This window comes from Nannospalax galili, unplaced genomic scaffold (assembly GCF_000622305.1).
Source record: "Nannospalax galili isolate Female #2095 unplaced genomic scaffold, S.galili_v1.0 scaffold368, whole genome shotgun sequence".
NCBI lineage: Eukaryota > Metazoa > Chordata > Mammalia > Rodentia > Spalacidae > Nannospalax > Nannospalax galili.
In genome coordinates this window covers 1,821,440-1,837,023 of record NW_008359963.1, presented here as the reverse complement: position 1 = coordinate 1,837,023, position 15,584 = coordinate 1,821,440, and the positions used below count along the sequence as shown (strand labels likewise).

At 49.5% G+C, this 15,584-nt stretch overlaps 1 protein-coding gene across 2 annotated transcripts in view; it reads left to right on the top strand.

Annotated features, from left to right (window-relative positions):
* Capn2 (calpain 2) overlaps window positions 1-15,584 on the top strand; it is a 50,194-nt gene that overhangs the window by 30,584 nt on the left and 4,026 nt on the right. For both annotated transcript variants that reach the window (XM_029558993.1, XM_029558994.1), the window contains exons 6-15: window positions 665-748; window positions 2,924-3,009; window positions 4,174-4,248; window positions 5,216-5,376; window positions 7,766-7,935; window positions 9,612-9,623; window positions 10,715-10,926; window positions 12,973-13,009; window positions 14,280-14,345; window positions 15,396-15,453. In XM_029558993.1, the coding sequence (XP_029414853.1) occupies window positions 665-748; window positions 2,924-3,009; window positions 4,174-4,248; window positions 5,216-5,376; window positions 7,766-7,935; window positions 9,612-9,623; window positions 10,715-10,926; window positions 12,973-13,009; window positions 14,280-14,345; window positions 15,396-15,453 (961 nt within the window). The remainder of the gene's footprint in view (window positions 1-664; window positions 749-2,923; window positions 3,010-4,173; window positions 4,249-5,215; window positions 5,377-7,765; window positions 7,936-9,611; window positions 9,624-10,714; window positions 10,927-12,972; window positions 13,010-14,279; window positions 14,346-15,395; window positions 15,454-15,584) is intronic.

Genomic DNA, 15,584 nt, shown 5'->3' with positions numbered 1-15,584 from the left:
ACCATAAGTGCCCGTGAGCCTCCTGCTTTCTGCTGGTCTTGCCACCTTCTCCCCCATCTGCAAGCCTGTTGGAGCAGTCAACAACCTTCTCACTCTGTCCAGTGTAGATGTGTCCGGCCTGGGGAAGACTTTAAGGGGCACCAGAAGGAACCTTGTCTTCATAATAGCTCTGTAGGCCAAGCTCACCAGGGAAATGGGAGGTAGGCATGGGTCTAGTTCCTCCAAAGGCTGTGCCCACAGAGGAGAAAGGAGCTGCTTTGAGGAGTTTCTAATAAGCTAATTCTGAACTCAGGCTGGAAACAAAGACTCACCATCATGTGCAACTGGGCTGGGCCACATCCAGCTAGGGATAGGGTGTCAGAGCATCTTGGCCACCGATGTCGCCTGAGTGTCTGTCTGAGGTCACCCACTGGCCTGTCTCCAGGATGAGCCCCTTGGCGCCCTCCCCAGCCAGCAGATGGCTGTGAATGCCCCCTCCATCTGGGAATGCCTGCTGACTTTCGCCTATCTCTGGTGGTCCCCGGCGGTCAGCATCAGACTGCGGCACCGGACTCCTGCAGATGGCAGGATGCGCATCTCTGCTCCGCACACCCCAGGCCTTGTGCGCCCCTGGAGGTTTGTATTGGAACGCGAGCATCGTGGCTGACTGTCGCCGTGTTTGCAGATCACCAGCGCTGCCGACTCCGAGGCCGTCACGTACCAGAAGCTGGTGAAAGGACACGCGTACTCGGTCACCGGAGCCGAGGAGGTAACGGTGGGCGGGGAGGACAGACTGCTCCCCTACCACGTGGCTGCCCAGGGTGGGACGGGAGGAGAGGCGGAGATAGAGTCCAGCCTGCCGGTGTCTGCCCGGCGTGCGCCCCCTGCTGGCCGCAGGCTCCAGGCGCGCTTCTGTTCTATTTTAGAGTTAAAACTTGAATTTCTAGATCAACTTTAAACAAAACACCCTCCCCTCCAAAAAAAACCACCAGTACTTCGCATCTGTATAGTATTTTATGCTCTTCAAAATACTTTTAGTTGGGGAGGCTCACGTCTGAAATCCCATTACAGGAGAAGCTGAGGAAAAGAATTGTCACTAGTTTGAGGCCAGCCTGGATCCATTGTGAGTTCCAAGCCACTGGACTGCGTAGCTAGACACTGTGTTAATAACAACAACAACAACAAAAGCAAAGCAAAACAAAGCCAACCAACCGACAAATAAAAGCTTTTAAATTTGATGTAAAAAATTTGCAATTATGCCTGTGTTTTAAGTGTGACTGTGCCTCCTACCAGCCGTGTGGCCTGGGCAAGGTACTTAAAGTCTGTGTCTTCCTTCTTCCTTACAAGGGAAATAATATATCCACTGTAAGTGGCTGTAATGATTCAGTCAAGTTATATGTAAAGTGCTCTTGACTGTAAGATACATCGTAGACAAGTAGGCAGTGTTTCTCTAGCAGTTGTTACTATTTTTACTGAAAATCAAGCAGCCCAAGTTCCCTGCTATTGTCAAGCCCTTTCTTTATTTTTTATATTTTGTTTAATTTTTGTTTCTTGATACAGAATCTCATGTAGCTTAGACTGGCCTGGAATTCCCTGTTAATTAACATTGACCTTAAACTCCTGATCTTCCTGCCTCCACGTCCCAAGATGGGGTCACAGGTGTGCTCTACCACACCAGCCTTCTGAGTGTTTCTCCTTTTGCTTCTTTTTTACACTGGCAATCACAGAGCTTATACCTACGAAGCATGCACCTACCATTGAGCTTCGTCCCCAACCCCTCAGACTTAGATTTTTAAGTACCCCCACTTCTCTTTTGTCGTAAAAAATTTCAAGTCTACAGAAAGGTTGGAAGAATAGCATAATAAACATCCAAATGCTATTCCCCCAGATTCAGCAGTCTTTACGTTTTGTCACATATATTATATTTGTGAGTGTAGACTTTTTTTTTCTGAGCTATTTGTAGGGAAGTTGCAGATGTCATGACACTTCACTTTTAAACATCATGTCCTCCTGAGGACATTGTTTTACTTGGCCCCACTGCTGCCATGCCCAGGAAAATAAATAATTAATTCAATAACATCATTAAATACACAGTCCACAGTTAACATTTTCCTAATTTCCAAAAATGTCCTTTCTAGTGTCCCACCACCCTATCCCCAGTCCAGGACATACACTAGCCAGATACGGTGGCAAACACCTGTAGTCCCAGCTACCCTGACTCCTGAGCCAGGAAGATCATTTGAGAGCCCTGATGTTCAGGGCCGGCCTGGGCAACACAGTGAGACCCTGTCTTAAAAAAATAAAAATAAAAACATTCCCAAACTACATCTTCTCATTTTCATCCATATCCTTCAAGCAAGAGAGGAAGCTTCTGTGAGAGCCTGTGATGAAAGTATGTTCTATTCAGTTACTTAATTGAGATATTTAGAGGTAATACTACCAACCACAGACCCCAGAACAAGTGTGTTTATGCTTCAGGCTAATAACAACGAGTAAAGGGCCCCACTTCTCCCAGAGCCAGACCCTGGGAGAATTCTCCTTTTCTTTTTGTTCCCTTGACTTATTTTTGTTTGGTTTGTTTTAGAGGAGGGAGGAGAGAGTGTATTGTTTGTTTTGTTTTTTTGTTTGTTTTGTTTTGTTTTGTTTTGTTGAGACAAGGTCACTCCACATAGCTCTGGCTTCCCTGGAACTTGTGATCCTCCTGGCTCTGCCTCTTACATGCTGGATTTCCAGGTGTATACCAACACACCCATTTTTAATTCTCATTTTCCAAAGCTGGCCAGCAGTGGGGATCTAAGGGTCAAGCCTTTTCCAGCTCCTGTGATCCTCTGTCACAGATGGGCTCTCCCTACCTGGCTCATGCTGAAGGGGGCTTTGGATGTAAGTCCCTCCAAATCTGCATGGCCCTCAGCCTCTCCCTTCTTTCTTTCATTGGATCCTTCAGGTTGAAAGTTCAGGAAGCCTACAGAAACTGATCCGCATCCGCAATCCCTGGGGACAAGTGGAGTGGACCGGGAAATGGAACGACAAGTAAGAAGAGTATAGGGCAGGCCAGGGGTGTGCACTCTGCAAGAGGCCCTGTTAAAACCAAGAAATGAGGTGCTAAACTTGCTGCTCACACCAAGTGAGCCCTGGGATAATGGCCCCTTGAAGGGTCTTTATAGCAAGATACCACTCCTGGCACTAGGGTACCCTGCCCAGGCCCAGGCACCCTGTGGGTCACATTCCTTCCTACCTCATAATCCATCCTTTCCCCAACTCAAACACACTCTGGTATTGACTGGGCCTTCAAGGGAAAATGTACCCCATGGGCTGACAAGCTGGCTCAGTGGGTAAAAGCAATTGCAACCAAGCCTGATGACCTGAGTTCGATCCCTGGAACCTACATGGTGGAAGGAGTGAACTAATGCCCACAAATTGTCCTCTGACCTCCATATGTGTGCTATGGCATTCATGTACCCTTCCCCCCACATGGGCATGTGCAAGCACACACACACACTAAATAAATAAATGTAAAACAAAAATGTTTTTAGAGAAAAGAAAATTCACCTCTTTTTCCACTAACACTTCTATTCCAAGGACATGAGCTTTGTGCAAAGAGCAGAGATGTCCCTGTTGATCTCTAGGGCTTGCTGGTAGCTGTTAGGCCTTCAACTCCTTGGAGTAGAAGTTCCATTGAGCCCTTCCCCTGAGTTCCCGACTCCAGCTGGGAACCCCCCATTCTTCCACTCTTTCCTGGCCAGTTCCCAGCACCCTTGGCCCCTCAGGGGAATGCCTGCTGGTGAGCTTCCTTCAAGATGGAGCACAGAGGCTGGGACAGGGGCTCTTTACTGGATTTCAGTTGTTCCTATGAGAGCTGCCAGGTACATCTCACCTGGACAGGCGATGACCCTCGGCCCCTTGCTGGTGGACTGTGCTAATTTTCTAGACTCTTCCTTGCTGTCATCTTCTAGGAGGCACATCCTCTCCCCTTGTCCCCTTGTTTGTACCTGTGCAGGGCTCTATGCTCCATAGGGTATTCTGTGTGTTTTTCAGTGAGGTCCTGTTCCAGGTGGGGTGATTCCCCACTTTCTGGGGCCTAGGCTGTCAGCACTGAGATGGGGTGTTCTGCTCCTCAGTCTTGGGGACTATAGGAAGAAGTTGCCCCTGCCTCACACTCATTGTTAAGACCCCTTCTGTTGTTTCGCTCTCTAGCTGCCCCAACTGGAACACTGTTGACCCAGAAGTGAAGGCAAATCTGACTGAACGACAGGAGGATGGGGAGTTCTGGTAAGACCATGGAGGCTCCAGGGGAAGATGCCCCACTCCAATGTACCTTCCTAAAAAGTTGCCAACCAGAGTATCAGCCACCAGTGAGTTCAACATGCCAAGGGCACTGTGGCATGGCATCCAGGCTCTGTTGTTTTGGATATATCATAAGTGCCTGGCATGGTGGTACATTCCTGTGATCCTAGCATTCTAGTTGAGGCAGGAGGACCTCAAGTTTGAGGCCAGGCTATATAGCCTGGAATACATAGCAAGATCTTTTTTCCAAACAACGAAAAAAAATTCATCCTAAGATCCTGAACAACTGCTTAAATCTCTTCAATTTGTCCTTCTCACCAGTGGGGCTGGCAAACTGAGCAACTTCACAAACAGTGAAGGCTGAGAGGAATTCCTTCAGTAATATCCAGACCCCAAGGGAAAACAGGGAGAAAGATAGGACTTTTCTCCCTCACCCATTCCTGGAGTCTTCTTGGCCCATTAAGAAACCCATTGCTCCCTTAGTGAGCAGAGAGGCACTGACTGACTGTGTGCACACCCACCCCACAGACCACCCACAGTGCCTACTGTTTTCCCTGAGAGCCCATCTGTTGTCTCATTTTTTTTTTTTTTCTGTCTTTTTGAAGCAGGGTCTCCCTGTAGCCCCAGCTGTCCTGGAACTCACTATGTAGACCAGGCCAGCCTTGAACTCACAGAAATCCTCCTGCCTTTGCCTCCCAAGTGCTGGGACTACAGGCATGTTGTCTCATTTTTTATTTATTCATGGCTCCCATTTTACGTCTGAGCTCTCTGGGCTGCAGAGGGGCCTCAGTAACCTCAAAATCACCCAGTTAAAAAGTGGCAGTTTCAGGACTAGATTTGGAACTGGATTTCATGGAGCTACTCTGGCTGGCTCTTAGCCTGACCAGGTACAAGGCCAAGGCTGGCCCTGTGTTCTCCTGTAACCCCGGATACCCTGTCTCTGCTTTGCCAGGATGTCTTTTGGTGACTTTCTAAGGCACTACTCCCGTCTGGAGATCTGCAACCTGACCCCTGACACCCTCACTAGTGACTCCTACAAGAAGTGGAAGCTCACCAAGATGGACGGGAATTGGAGGCGAGGCTCCACAGCAGGGGGCTGCAGAAACTATCCAAGTAAGGGCTGCAACCATGTGAGGGTGCCACCACATGATGCTGGGCAGACATGGCACCCAAACCCGATCGATGTGCCACAGCAGCCCAGTGGTTCCTACTCACCCAGTCGGCTTCCTCTTCCTTTGCCCTGGGCCTCTGTCTCAAGACCCTTCTCTGTTTTTTCAGCCCTGCTGCCTCCTGTATTCATTTACCTCCTAAAAGATTAGCTGATTCCATGATGTTCCCTCTGGGTTCTAGACCCCATGACACCTGTAGTCCTCACCTGGCTCTCAGAGGCAGTGCTCAGTCCCAGTTCACATCTTACTACCCTAAGCCCAAGGGTCTGAGCCCTCACCTACTGCACTCATTTGTTTCCCACACACCGGATTCTCATTGCTGTCTGCAACCCTCTTTGCCAAGTTCATTCAAAAAGTGTTGACTGAGCTGAGCTCAGGGGGTAAGGATTTCTCCTCCGCCTCAGCCTTTGTTGATCCCCTTGTTGACCTCTTCTGTCATCTTGATGGCTCAGACTATCCCTACCTTAGAAACTGTCTGATTTTGATAACAGCTGCCAGTTGTAGGGTGACGTGCACATGGGGTGCTAGGAGCTATCCCCAGTAACTTCTTATATGTTATTCATCTTCCCAACAAACTTATTTCCATCTTTAAGGTGATGGGACTGGGACTTAGAGTAGATAAGTGGCTGGCCTAAGGCTCCAGATCTTGCTGGGATTTGAACCCAGGTAGGAAGACTATAGTGTCCTCTTGCTCTGGAGGCAGATCGTGATCATAGTTTGATTCTCTGTTGCCTGGTATACCAGTCCCACAGAACAAATAGACTGGGGCTAGCTGATCAGTGGGGCCAGCCACAGTTTGCAGTCACCAGCTACCAGTTCCAGAGGCCACTGTGGGGAAGCCCATCTGCCACCCACAAAATCACCCTGCACCAAATGGTTTAGGAGTCTGCAGATAGTAAGTGAACTAATTGTTAGATTTAGGAGGGAGGAAAAGGAAGGAGTTTAAAGTTTAGAAATAAGAGTCAGAGCCAGACTTGCAACAGGCAAGGAATGTGCTCCCTGGATTCAGGAAGCTCAGCAAAAGGGCTGACAGCTCTTTTCCTCAAAGAATGATTATCTGCGCACTAAAGAGAGAAGTCTGGTTTTATATAGGAACTCAGCTGCACACAGCTGGAAGAGTTAACTCTGTGCCAGGGTCTGGCGTCCTTGAGGGTCTCTTCTCAGACAGGTGGGTGAACTAAAGGAGACAGGTGGGCTCCACAAGCAGTCTCAGTTCAGGGAGTGACCAGTTGATAAGGCTTGAGCAAGGCCAGGCTGCTAATTTAGTGCCAGTTAGATACTTTAATGGCTTTCCCTAAGGAGGCTTGTGGCTCTTCTACAATTCACATATGCTATCACTGACGGTAAATGCCCTTGGCTTTGTGTCTCAACAGCATCTATTTAGTGCTACTGAGGGAGCCTAGAGGCTGTCCTATGTAAATGAGCGTTTGCCAATACAACTGAATTTCCAGAAGCAAGGGAGCCTGTGGCACTGTGGCTGACAAGCTCTGCAAGACCACACTTTTTTTTTTTTTTTAGTCTTTTTTTGAGACAGGGCCTCCCTGTAGCCCCAGCTGTCCTGGACTCACTATGTAGACCAGGATGGCCCTGAACTCACAGAGATCCACCTGCCTCTGCCACCACACCCAAGACTACGCTTTTAACTCTACTGCCAGAGGTCATTTCAGGATGATAGGCAGTCAGCATTATTACCCCAAACAGGAGTGACTCAGGGCCTTCCTGAAAATGGGTGTTAAAAGTGGGTATGTTAGAGACACCATGAAGATGGTCAGGAGACAGAGGCTGAAAGTCCTGGGTTCAATCCCATGTGTGTGGAGGTGGAGGTGGAGGCAGGAGGATCAGAAGTTTAAGGTTATCCTCAGCTACAAGGCAAGTTTGAAGCCAGCCTGGGCTATATGAACTTCTGTCTCAAAAAAAAATAAAATTCCTTTAAGTAAAAGATAGAGCCAAGAGTGGTAGCTCACACCTTTAATCACAGCAGTTAGGAAACAGATCTCTGTGAGTTCCAGGCCAGCCAGGACTATGGGAGACCCTGTGCCAAAAACCTCAAATTAAATTGGGAGAGAGGAGAAGGGAGAGGGGAGAGGGGAGAGAACCAGAAGGATCCATTTCTTAATGAGGAGTGCAGGCTTTGCCTCCATGGCCCGTCTCTACCAGTACCCACCCACCAGGGGCTGTAGTCTCCCTCCCCTCTGCTTCCTCTGCTTCTTGTCTCCTACCACCTCCTCTCTTCTGCATCCTTCCCCCAGCTGCCTCTAGCCCCAAAGCCAGGGCCCATCCCAGAACTCTCTAGCCATTGACTCAGGGATGGGCTCTCCGTCCCTGTGCCACAGACACCTTCTGGATGAACCCTCAGTACTTGATCAAGCTGGAGGAGGAGGATGAGGACCAGGAGGACGGGGAGAATGGTTGCACTTTCCTGGTGGGCCTTATCCAGAAACATCGGCGACGGCAGAGGAAGATGGGCGAGGACATGCACACCATTGGCTTTGGCATCTACGAGGTACGAGCCAAACGGGGTGGCCTCTGCCTTTCCTCCCCTTTGCCCTTGGCCAGTCTCAACCCCAGCTACACAGACCCTAGAGATATAATGGGACAGAGGACAGGGGACTTGATCAAGCCAAAGTAAAGCCACCAGCCTGTCCAGGCTTAGCAGCAGCTCACACAAGGTCCCCCAAGCTGGTTTGTGTCACTAGGGACCTCCCAGCCCTCCCTAGGCCCCCATAGTCAGCCTTCTGGGATTCCCATGCTTGGAAAAGTCCTGGTGTCTTTTCATACCCTGTAGTCCTGGCATTCTGGCTTGGCAAACTCCAAAGAACTAAGAAGACTTAAGCTAGAACAGAATATTCTGGAACATACCAAGAAATATAAGAGCTAGATTGGGCCAATAGGTCAGAGCCCAGCCAAGTCTTTGTCTTGGATCAGGGAGAGCCCAGAACAGAATTTTTAAAAAGGGTCATCATACCTCTCTGGGCTCTTCCAGCTGGAGGCCCACTCCCACGGGTGCCCTCACTACCCACGGGGCCTTCTTTTATTCCAAGCCGACAGGAAGCCAGGCCTGCCAGCCGCACCAGAGGGCAGCCTTGCCATAGCCATCTTCCTTCTCTCTTCAAGCTGAAAGCCGACTGGGGCTGGGGCCAGGAGACCTGACTCCATGCAAGGGAGGGACAGCTCTGCTGTGCAGAACACAGCTTGTGCCGTCTTGGTTGGCAGTAAGAGATGAATGGAGGAAGGAAGACACTGGGGTGGCTGACTAGGTGCCTTTTGGTTTGATGGGTTAAAACTAAAGATTTGCTAGGCTTTTTCTGGTGCCTCAAAACTGCCTCATCACTCCTCCATCCCCACGTTCAGTATGGTCACCAGGTAGTCTGAAATTGGCTTTGGGAAATGGCAAATACTATCAAGCAGGGCTTCTACCTACTAACTCCAAGAGCCAGTTCCTAGCCCAGTGGGGAACTCAGATGGGTATCAGGGAGAGGCTTTGACTCCTGTGTTTGCTCACCCATCACTGGTAGTGTGGCTGCCCCTGCCTGGCTACTGATCTGAGCCCTGTCCACCCACCTGAGAAATGGCGTTGGACAAATAGCATCAGTTGTACAATACACATAGTCCCGGGATTTGCAGCCACTGAAATGGAAGCTGAGGACTTCAGACCTAGGCAGAACAGCTCCAAGGAAAATGCAAAGTGAATTGTGCCAGCCCATGCATGCACTTGGGAATCCAGTCGTGGACTTTGGTGTTGAGAAGGACTTTGGTGGTCATTCGGTCCTATTTTAAAGATAAGGAAACTGAGGCCAATAAGGGGAAGTGACTTGCTGGAGGAAATACATACAGGCTGGATGTGGCTGGCCCTGCCTATTGCTTCCCTGGTGAGAAGCGGGTATGGGTTTTGCCACAGCTGGCTGGTGATCATGGATAAGTCACCGCACATCTCCAAACTGTTTCTTCATGTGCTAAAAGGTGGTAAGTAAGGGCCCATCCACCATATCACCAGGCCATGAGAGAGCTCTTGTTTCCAATGTGGCCGAAGTGCTTTGAGTTGCTTGGAAAACAGTTCCCGTGTTCACTTAGTTGATAATGGAGAAACTACAGAGAAAAGGGCAGCAAAGGAGACATGTCCCGTGCTGGCGTTTGCACTCTGCTCCCCAAAATCTGAATCTGGTTTCCTTTATTTTGCAGGTTCCAGAGGAGGTATGTCCAGCATGTGTAAGCCACTGTCCCCTGGGGTTCCCACTTCCAACATGACTGAAGATTAACCTGCCAAAACTCAGGGAGTAATACGGGCTTGGGAGGGTCTGGTGGCCGAGGGATGAGTCCCTGTCCCCTCTACGGCCCTGTGGAGGAGGGTTCAGTTCAGGGTCTCACTGGACTAAGCTCAGGACAGGGTATCGGAGAGTCTTTTGGGGTTTACTCCCTCCTTATGACTCAGAAAAGACTGTGCAGGATTTAGCTCTGGTTAACACCCCACCACCCTCAGACTGCAGGAGGCTTGTCACAGACGTCTGTGTCTCTGAGAACAGCAGGAAAGCCAGCACAGGACATGTCTCCTTTGCTGCCCTTTTCTCTGTAGCTTCTCCATGAACTGCACATTGTACCCAGGGTGGCAGTGTAGAGAGGGTGGCCAGGACCCAACTCCCAGGCTGTGTGACCCTGGACACTTGACATCCTCGCTGAGCTTCAGTTTCCTTTTTAGTAAAAGTGGCCAGCCATCTAGCTACCTTCTTGGACACTGTGGGCATAAATTACATTATACCAGAGCTCTGAGGAGGCCACAGTTAACACTAATGAGAGGGTGCACAGCAGCCATATGACTCGAAAGGCCAGGTATTAAATGGCCACACCGGGCGCCCTGACCCACCCACGGGCACCCTGCTTCTAAACACTGTCTTGTGAGTTGTGGCCCCAGCCTTGGGTCATATCTGGTTTAGTGGCTGAGCTCCCTTCTCAGCCCCCAGCCTTTCTTTCCTTCTATTAGTGTGTGATATGCCACACAGAACTGACCTGGACCCTTTGTGACTCTCAGGCCTCTAGTACCCTGAGAGTCACCTAGAGCAAGACTGAGGAGCCTTGTGGAAAGATGGCCTGGCTGTGGACATTCTGGTGGTGGGGGAAGGGAGCTCCTGTTGCTCACAGCTGAGTTCCTCAGCAGGCATTTGTTTAGAGCTGAAAGTTTTCTTTACATCTAAAATGACCCAGGCGTGATCCCCAGTATCCCTTTGTCTCCGTGAATGAGTGGCAGCACGTCTTGTAGCTCCTTCCTCATTCCTCTGTTTAATCGTCAGCTAACCGGCCAGACCAACATCCACCTTGGCAAAAACTTCTTCCTCACCACCCGAGCCAGGGAGCGGTCAGACACCTTCATCAACCTCCGGGAGGTGCTCAACCGCTTCAAGCTGCCCCCGGGAGAGTACATCGTCGTGCCTTCCACCTTTGAACCCCACAAGGATGGTGATTTCTGCATTCGTGTCTTCTCAGAGAAGAAAGCTGACTACCAGTAGGTGGCCAGGTCCCTCTTTCTGCCATCTCTCCCTGCTTCCAGCCCTGGTCTGCTCTTCGATTTTATCTGACTATAATATTGAGCTACCTTGACAGGTTCGTGTGGGGATAGGTAGGCTGGAGAGCTTTTAATGTTCTGTTCATCGAAGCAAAGGAAAAAGCCACTCAAGATATGTTGGGATGGAATGGAATGGCTGGGGAGTGAGTGACTTGCAGTCCATTTCACAGTCCATCTCTGAATTACCAAGTTTTTAATTTCATTTTTAATGACCCTATTTATGAGCCCATGCCCTTCATAGCCCTTGCTTTCCATGGGCTTAGGAGGGCCCCCGAGGCTGTGACAATGACGGTCCCTGTCATGAAGTCTCTGCTGTCTCCCCTCCACTCCCAGCTGTTTAGGAATGCTTCTGGACTGATAGCACAGTTTCCTGCCATTGTCCCTGTGCCCTCAATTCACAGTAGCTTCTGTCACTTCGGCCACTGTCCCAGTCTTGGGCACTCAGATGGATGTTTAGTTGGTAGAGACAGAATGAACCTTGAGCAATGTAAGCAAAAGGAAATTCACTGAAAGGCTGTGGGAACCCCAGCACTGACGGGGGACCAGGGACAGGATGGGAAGGGTAAGAGAAAGCGTGTGCTGGAGGACCATGGATGGGATGGCCTGTGTGAAGGCCCAAAGGCCCCATAGAATGTGTCTGACAAGCAGGGCTTGTGTCAGTCCCCAGCTGTCACCTCCTGTGAAGGGATGAGGCAGAGGGAGAACTGGGAATCGCCTTTGCTCCAAGATCATACATGGCAGAGAAGGCGTTTCAGTGCCTGACAGCTGCGAACCAGTGTCACTAGAGTGTGACCATAGCTCCCTACCATCAGAGGCCCTTCTGTTTTGCTGAAAGTTACTTCAGGGAAGGGGCCTGCCTTCTCTCCCTGGAGGAAGCCTAGTGTGTTCAGATTAGTCTTCCCTGATGACATGGGGACAAGACCTGGAGTCACTAGAATGACACCGTGGCTCTTGGTTAAACACTATCCTTCCCTAGCCAAAAGCCTCTATGCCAGGGGAGGGTCAGCCCCCCGCTGTCCCCAGGGTGACCTTCCTGCCCTACTAGAATGACACCGTGGCTCTTGGTTAAACACTATCCTTCCCTAGCCAAAAAGCCTCTGTGCCAGGGGAGTGTCAGCCCCCCGCTGTCCCCAGGGTGACCTTCCTGCCCCTCATGACTGCTGCTCTGACCCAGGATATTCAATCTTCTGCTCTAGATCCCAGCTGGCAGCACTTAGAAGTCCCCTTACCCTTTTGTGAGGCTTCAGCCCTGCATACAGCATTCTTAATAACCCAGTTTAAGACCACAGATGCCCAAGGAAGCCCCTTATAGCCTTAGCTACCCTCACTGAAGGACACACCTATATAAGCAACCATGTGCTAATAAGCTAATCACTGCCAGCAGGCTCCCCAGGGTGTGCTCCAGCCAATCTGGATGTGGGACAAGCAGGCAGAGGTTCATACAGGCAAGTCTCATAAAAGTCTTTCAATGGCAAAGAGTGTTTTAGATGGAACTTCAAGTCTGTCCCTTGAGGCTGGGGATATAGCTCAGTGGTAGAGTACTTGCCTAGCATTGCAAGACCCCAGAACTTAAAAACAAACAGAAAAACAGCTGTCAAGAAAAAGTCAGGCTAGATTTTAAGCGAGTTCTCTGGAACCCTAGCTCTGTACCACATGGGAAGACTATGCTGTTCAATCAGAACCTAAAACCATCAGAGTATTTCTGCCTCAGTATCTGCTGTTGAGGGCTACTCTGTCACAGAAACTTGGGATGCAGAGATCCCCTGCCACCACATGCTGGAGTTAAACTCTGCTCTTCCATTTTAACAGTAGCTTCTACTGCGCTTTCTGTTCACCCTCTCCAGCCTTCGAGTAACGTGAAATTTCCTTCTTGCCACCACATGCTGGAGTTAAACTCTGCTCTTCCATTTTAACAGTAGCTTCGACTGCGCTTTCTGTTCACCCTCTCCAGCCTTCTAGTAACATGAAATTTCCTTCAATTTGCAGGGCTGTTGATGATGAAATTGAGGCCAACATTGAAGAGGTATTTTTTAATTAACTTCCTAATTCTACTTACTCTGTCCTAGACCCAGAGAGCAAAGGGCTAAGACAGAACCACCAGGGGCTGGGAGTCCCTTGGACTGCTGAACACAGTTTGAAAGCAAGGCTACTGCCCTGCACCGACTAGAGCCGTGCAGCCCCAGGGAAGGTGGTGGTAGTGTCGGGACCTGCTTGTCCCTTGATCTCTAAGGCAGAGTTTGTCCACATACAGGAGGTTGTGAGGAAGGACAGAGCTCCAGTGCCTCACTGAGCAGTGCTGAGTCACTGCCCTTGCTGGACCTCACTTTTATCATCTATAAAATGGATTCACAGGATGATAAGATTGCTCAGGTTTCCTAGTATTCTGAGAATGAATGATTCAGTGGTAAATTCTGATGGGCTTTTTTAGAGATGTAATTCAGGAATTTCACCCTAGGTCCAATCTTAAATCCAAGTCTAAAGGCCTTACTAGAGAAAGTCTTCTCCCTCCTTTTCTCTGAGGCCCTGAGTTGGCTCCACAATGGACTAGAAGCCTGGTGACTGTCATGTAACCAACCAGTGGGAGAATGAATGGTTTCCAAGGGCCTCAGGAGCTCTACTCACTAGCCATTGCCAGAATGCTTCCAGAACATCCACTTATCTTCCCACCTCTAGGTTCCTGTAGAAGTAGATCATACAAAGCCACTTTGGTTGGATATTAAAGACATTTGGAATTAAGAGAAATTAAAGGGTAGCTCTTTCCCACATCATTTACACTCCCTTTCAAGTGCTTAAAATGAAAAAAAAAAAGAAAAAGAAAAAGCTGGGCATGTTGGTAAACACCTGTAATCCCAACATCTGAGAGGCGGAGGCAGGAGGATCAGGAGTTCAAATCCATCCTTGGCTTATAGTGAGTTTAAGGTCAGCCCAGACCACTTTGAGACTGTTTAAAAAAAAAAAATCTTAAAAGACAAGTATGGTGGCACATACGTGTAATCTTAGCCCTTGGGTGGCAGAGGCAGAAGAATTGGGAGTTGAAGGTCATTCCCCAACTACATAAGGACTCTGAGGCCTACCTGGAATACATGAGATCTTGTATCAGGGGGGGAAAAAAAAAAAGAATCTTAATTCTTTTCACTGCCCTTCACTCAAGGTCAGTGTCCTTAGACTCTGGCCTGAGGAACAGGAAGACATTGGAGATTCTGAAAGGGGAGGAGAAGCTGCTATGGAAGGAGAAGGCACCTGCTGTCATGCTCTGCTCTAATACACTTTCCTGTTTGTGCCTCCCCTTCCAGATTGACGCCAATGAGGAGGACATCGATGATGGGTTCAGAAGGCTGTTTGCTCAGCTGGCTGGGGAGGTAGGTATCCCCAAAGCTCTGCTGACATCAAGGAAAAGCAATCATTCTTGAGGAGACTTTAGTTTAAGGGGAAAGACCAAGTGAAAGCAGAGGAACCTTGGTTGTAGCTTGGACCTCAGCTCAGAGCCCTGGCCCACATCCTCTCAGCCCTCTGCAGGCTTCCAGGGCTTCTCTGAGGGCCCACTCTGGCTTTGTTCTTCCCTCTTTTCCCCCTTTCTTAGGATTCCTGGCCCACTTATTTCTCCTGTTATCTTGACTCCCCTAAGCATACTTGGGGGAGCTGGAAGGGTCCAGTTCTCTAGAGTGTGCACAGTATGCTCCAGAGTGCTAGGCTTCCTGTTCTTAGAATAATCCCAAGTCCGCTACAAAGTTATTCAGCCAACAACTCCAAAAGCAAAGTCGGCTTCCTCTGCTACGTGGAAGAATCTAGCTCTCTCCAGGGTCACCACAAAGTCTGTCCTCTGTTTCTCAGGCGCATCAAAGCGCTAACCAGATGTTGCTTGCTCTGCGTCCTCACCTGCCTCCTCCCGCCCAGTCTCTCAAAGGAAGGGACCTCAGAGAGACTTCCTCCACTGATCAAATCCCACACACACCCTTCCATACACATACCCTGGGACTTGTCCTTAAGCTACTCAAATGCGCCTAAGTAAACAGAGGTACCTGGGCCACTTCTGGGGAGCCCTGGCATAATGATCCTAGGGAAGGGATGAGCCAGCTTAAAGGCAGCTGGTCTTACACAGTGTCAGGATACCTGAGCTTTGAGTTGTAAAGGATGAAAAAGGCCTGCCAGGTGGGAGGAATGGTGAGAGAACCAGGTTGGGGAAAACATATGAGCATATTCCCTACTGCAGAGAAGTGGTGACTGAACGCCACCTAGCGTATGCTATACATTTAAACACTGCTAAACACAAGGCAGAACTGTGAGCTGGGGACACTGCACCAATACCACCTGGGGCATTAGAAATGCGAACAGATCCCACCTAAAGTGCCCATTGTGTGTCTGCTCTACCTTGGTTCACCCATAATGATGCTCTTGTCCTGTGCCCACAGGATGCAGAGATCTCGGCCTTTGAGCTGCAGACCATCTTGAGAAGAGTTCTAGCCAAGCGTAAGTGTCCCCTCTGCAAATCCCTCATCATGCTCCTCCCCTGGCAGACATGAGGGAACATGGGAATCCTCCCTTCGCAAACACACTGGCTATTGTGGCTAAACCATCACACTGCTTCCTGTGTAAATATT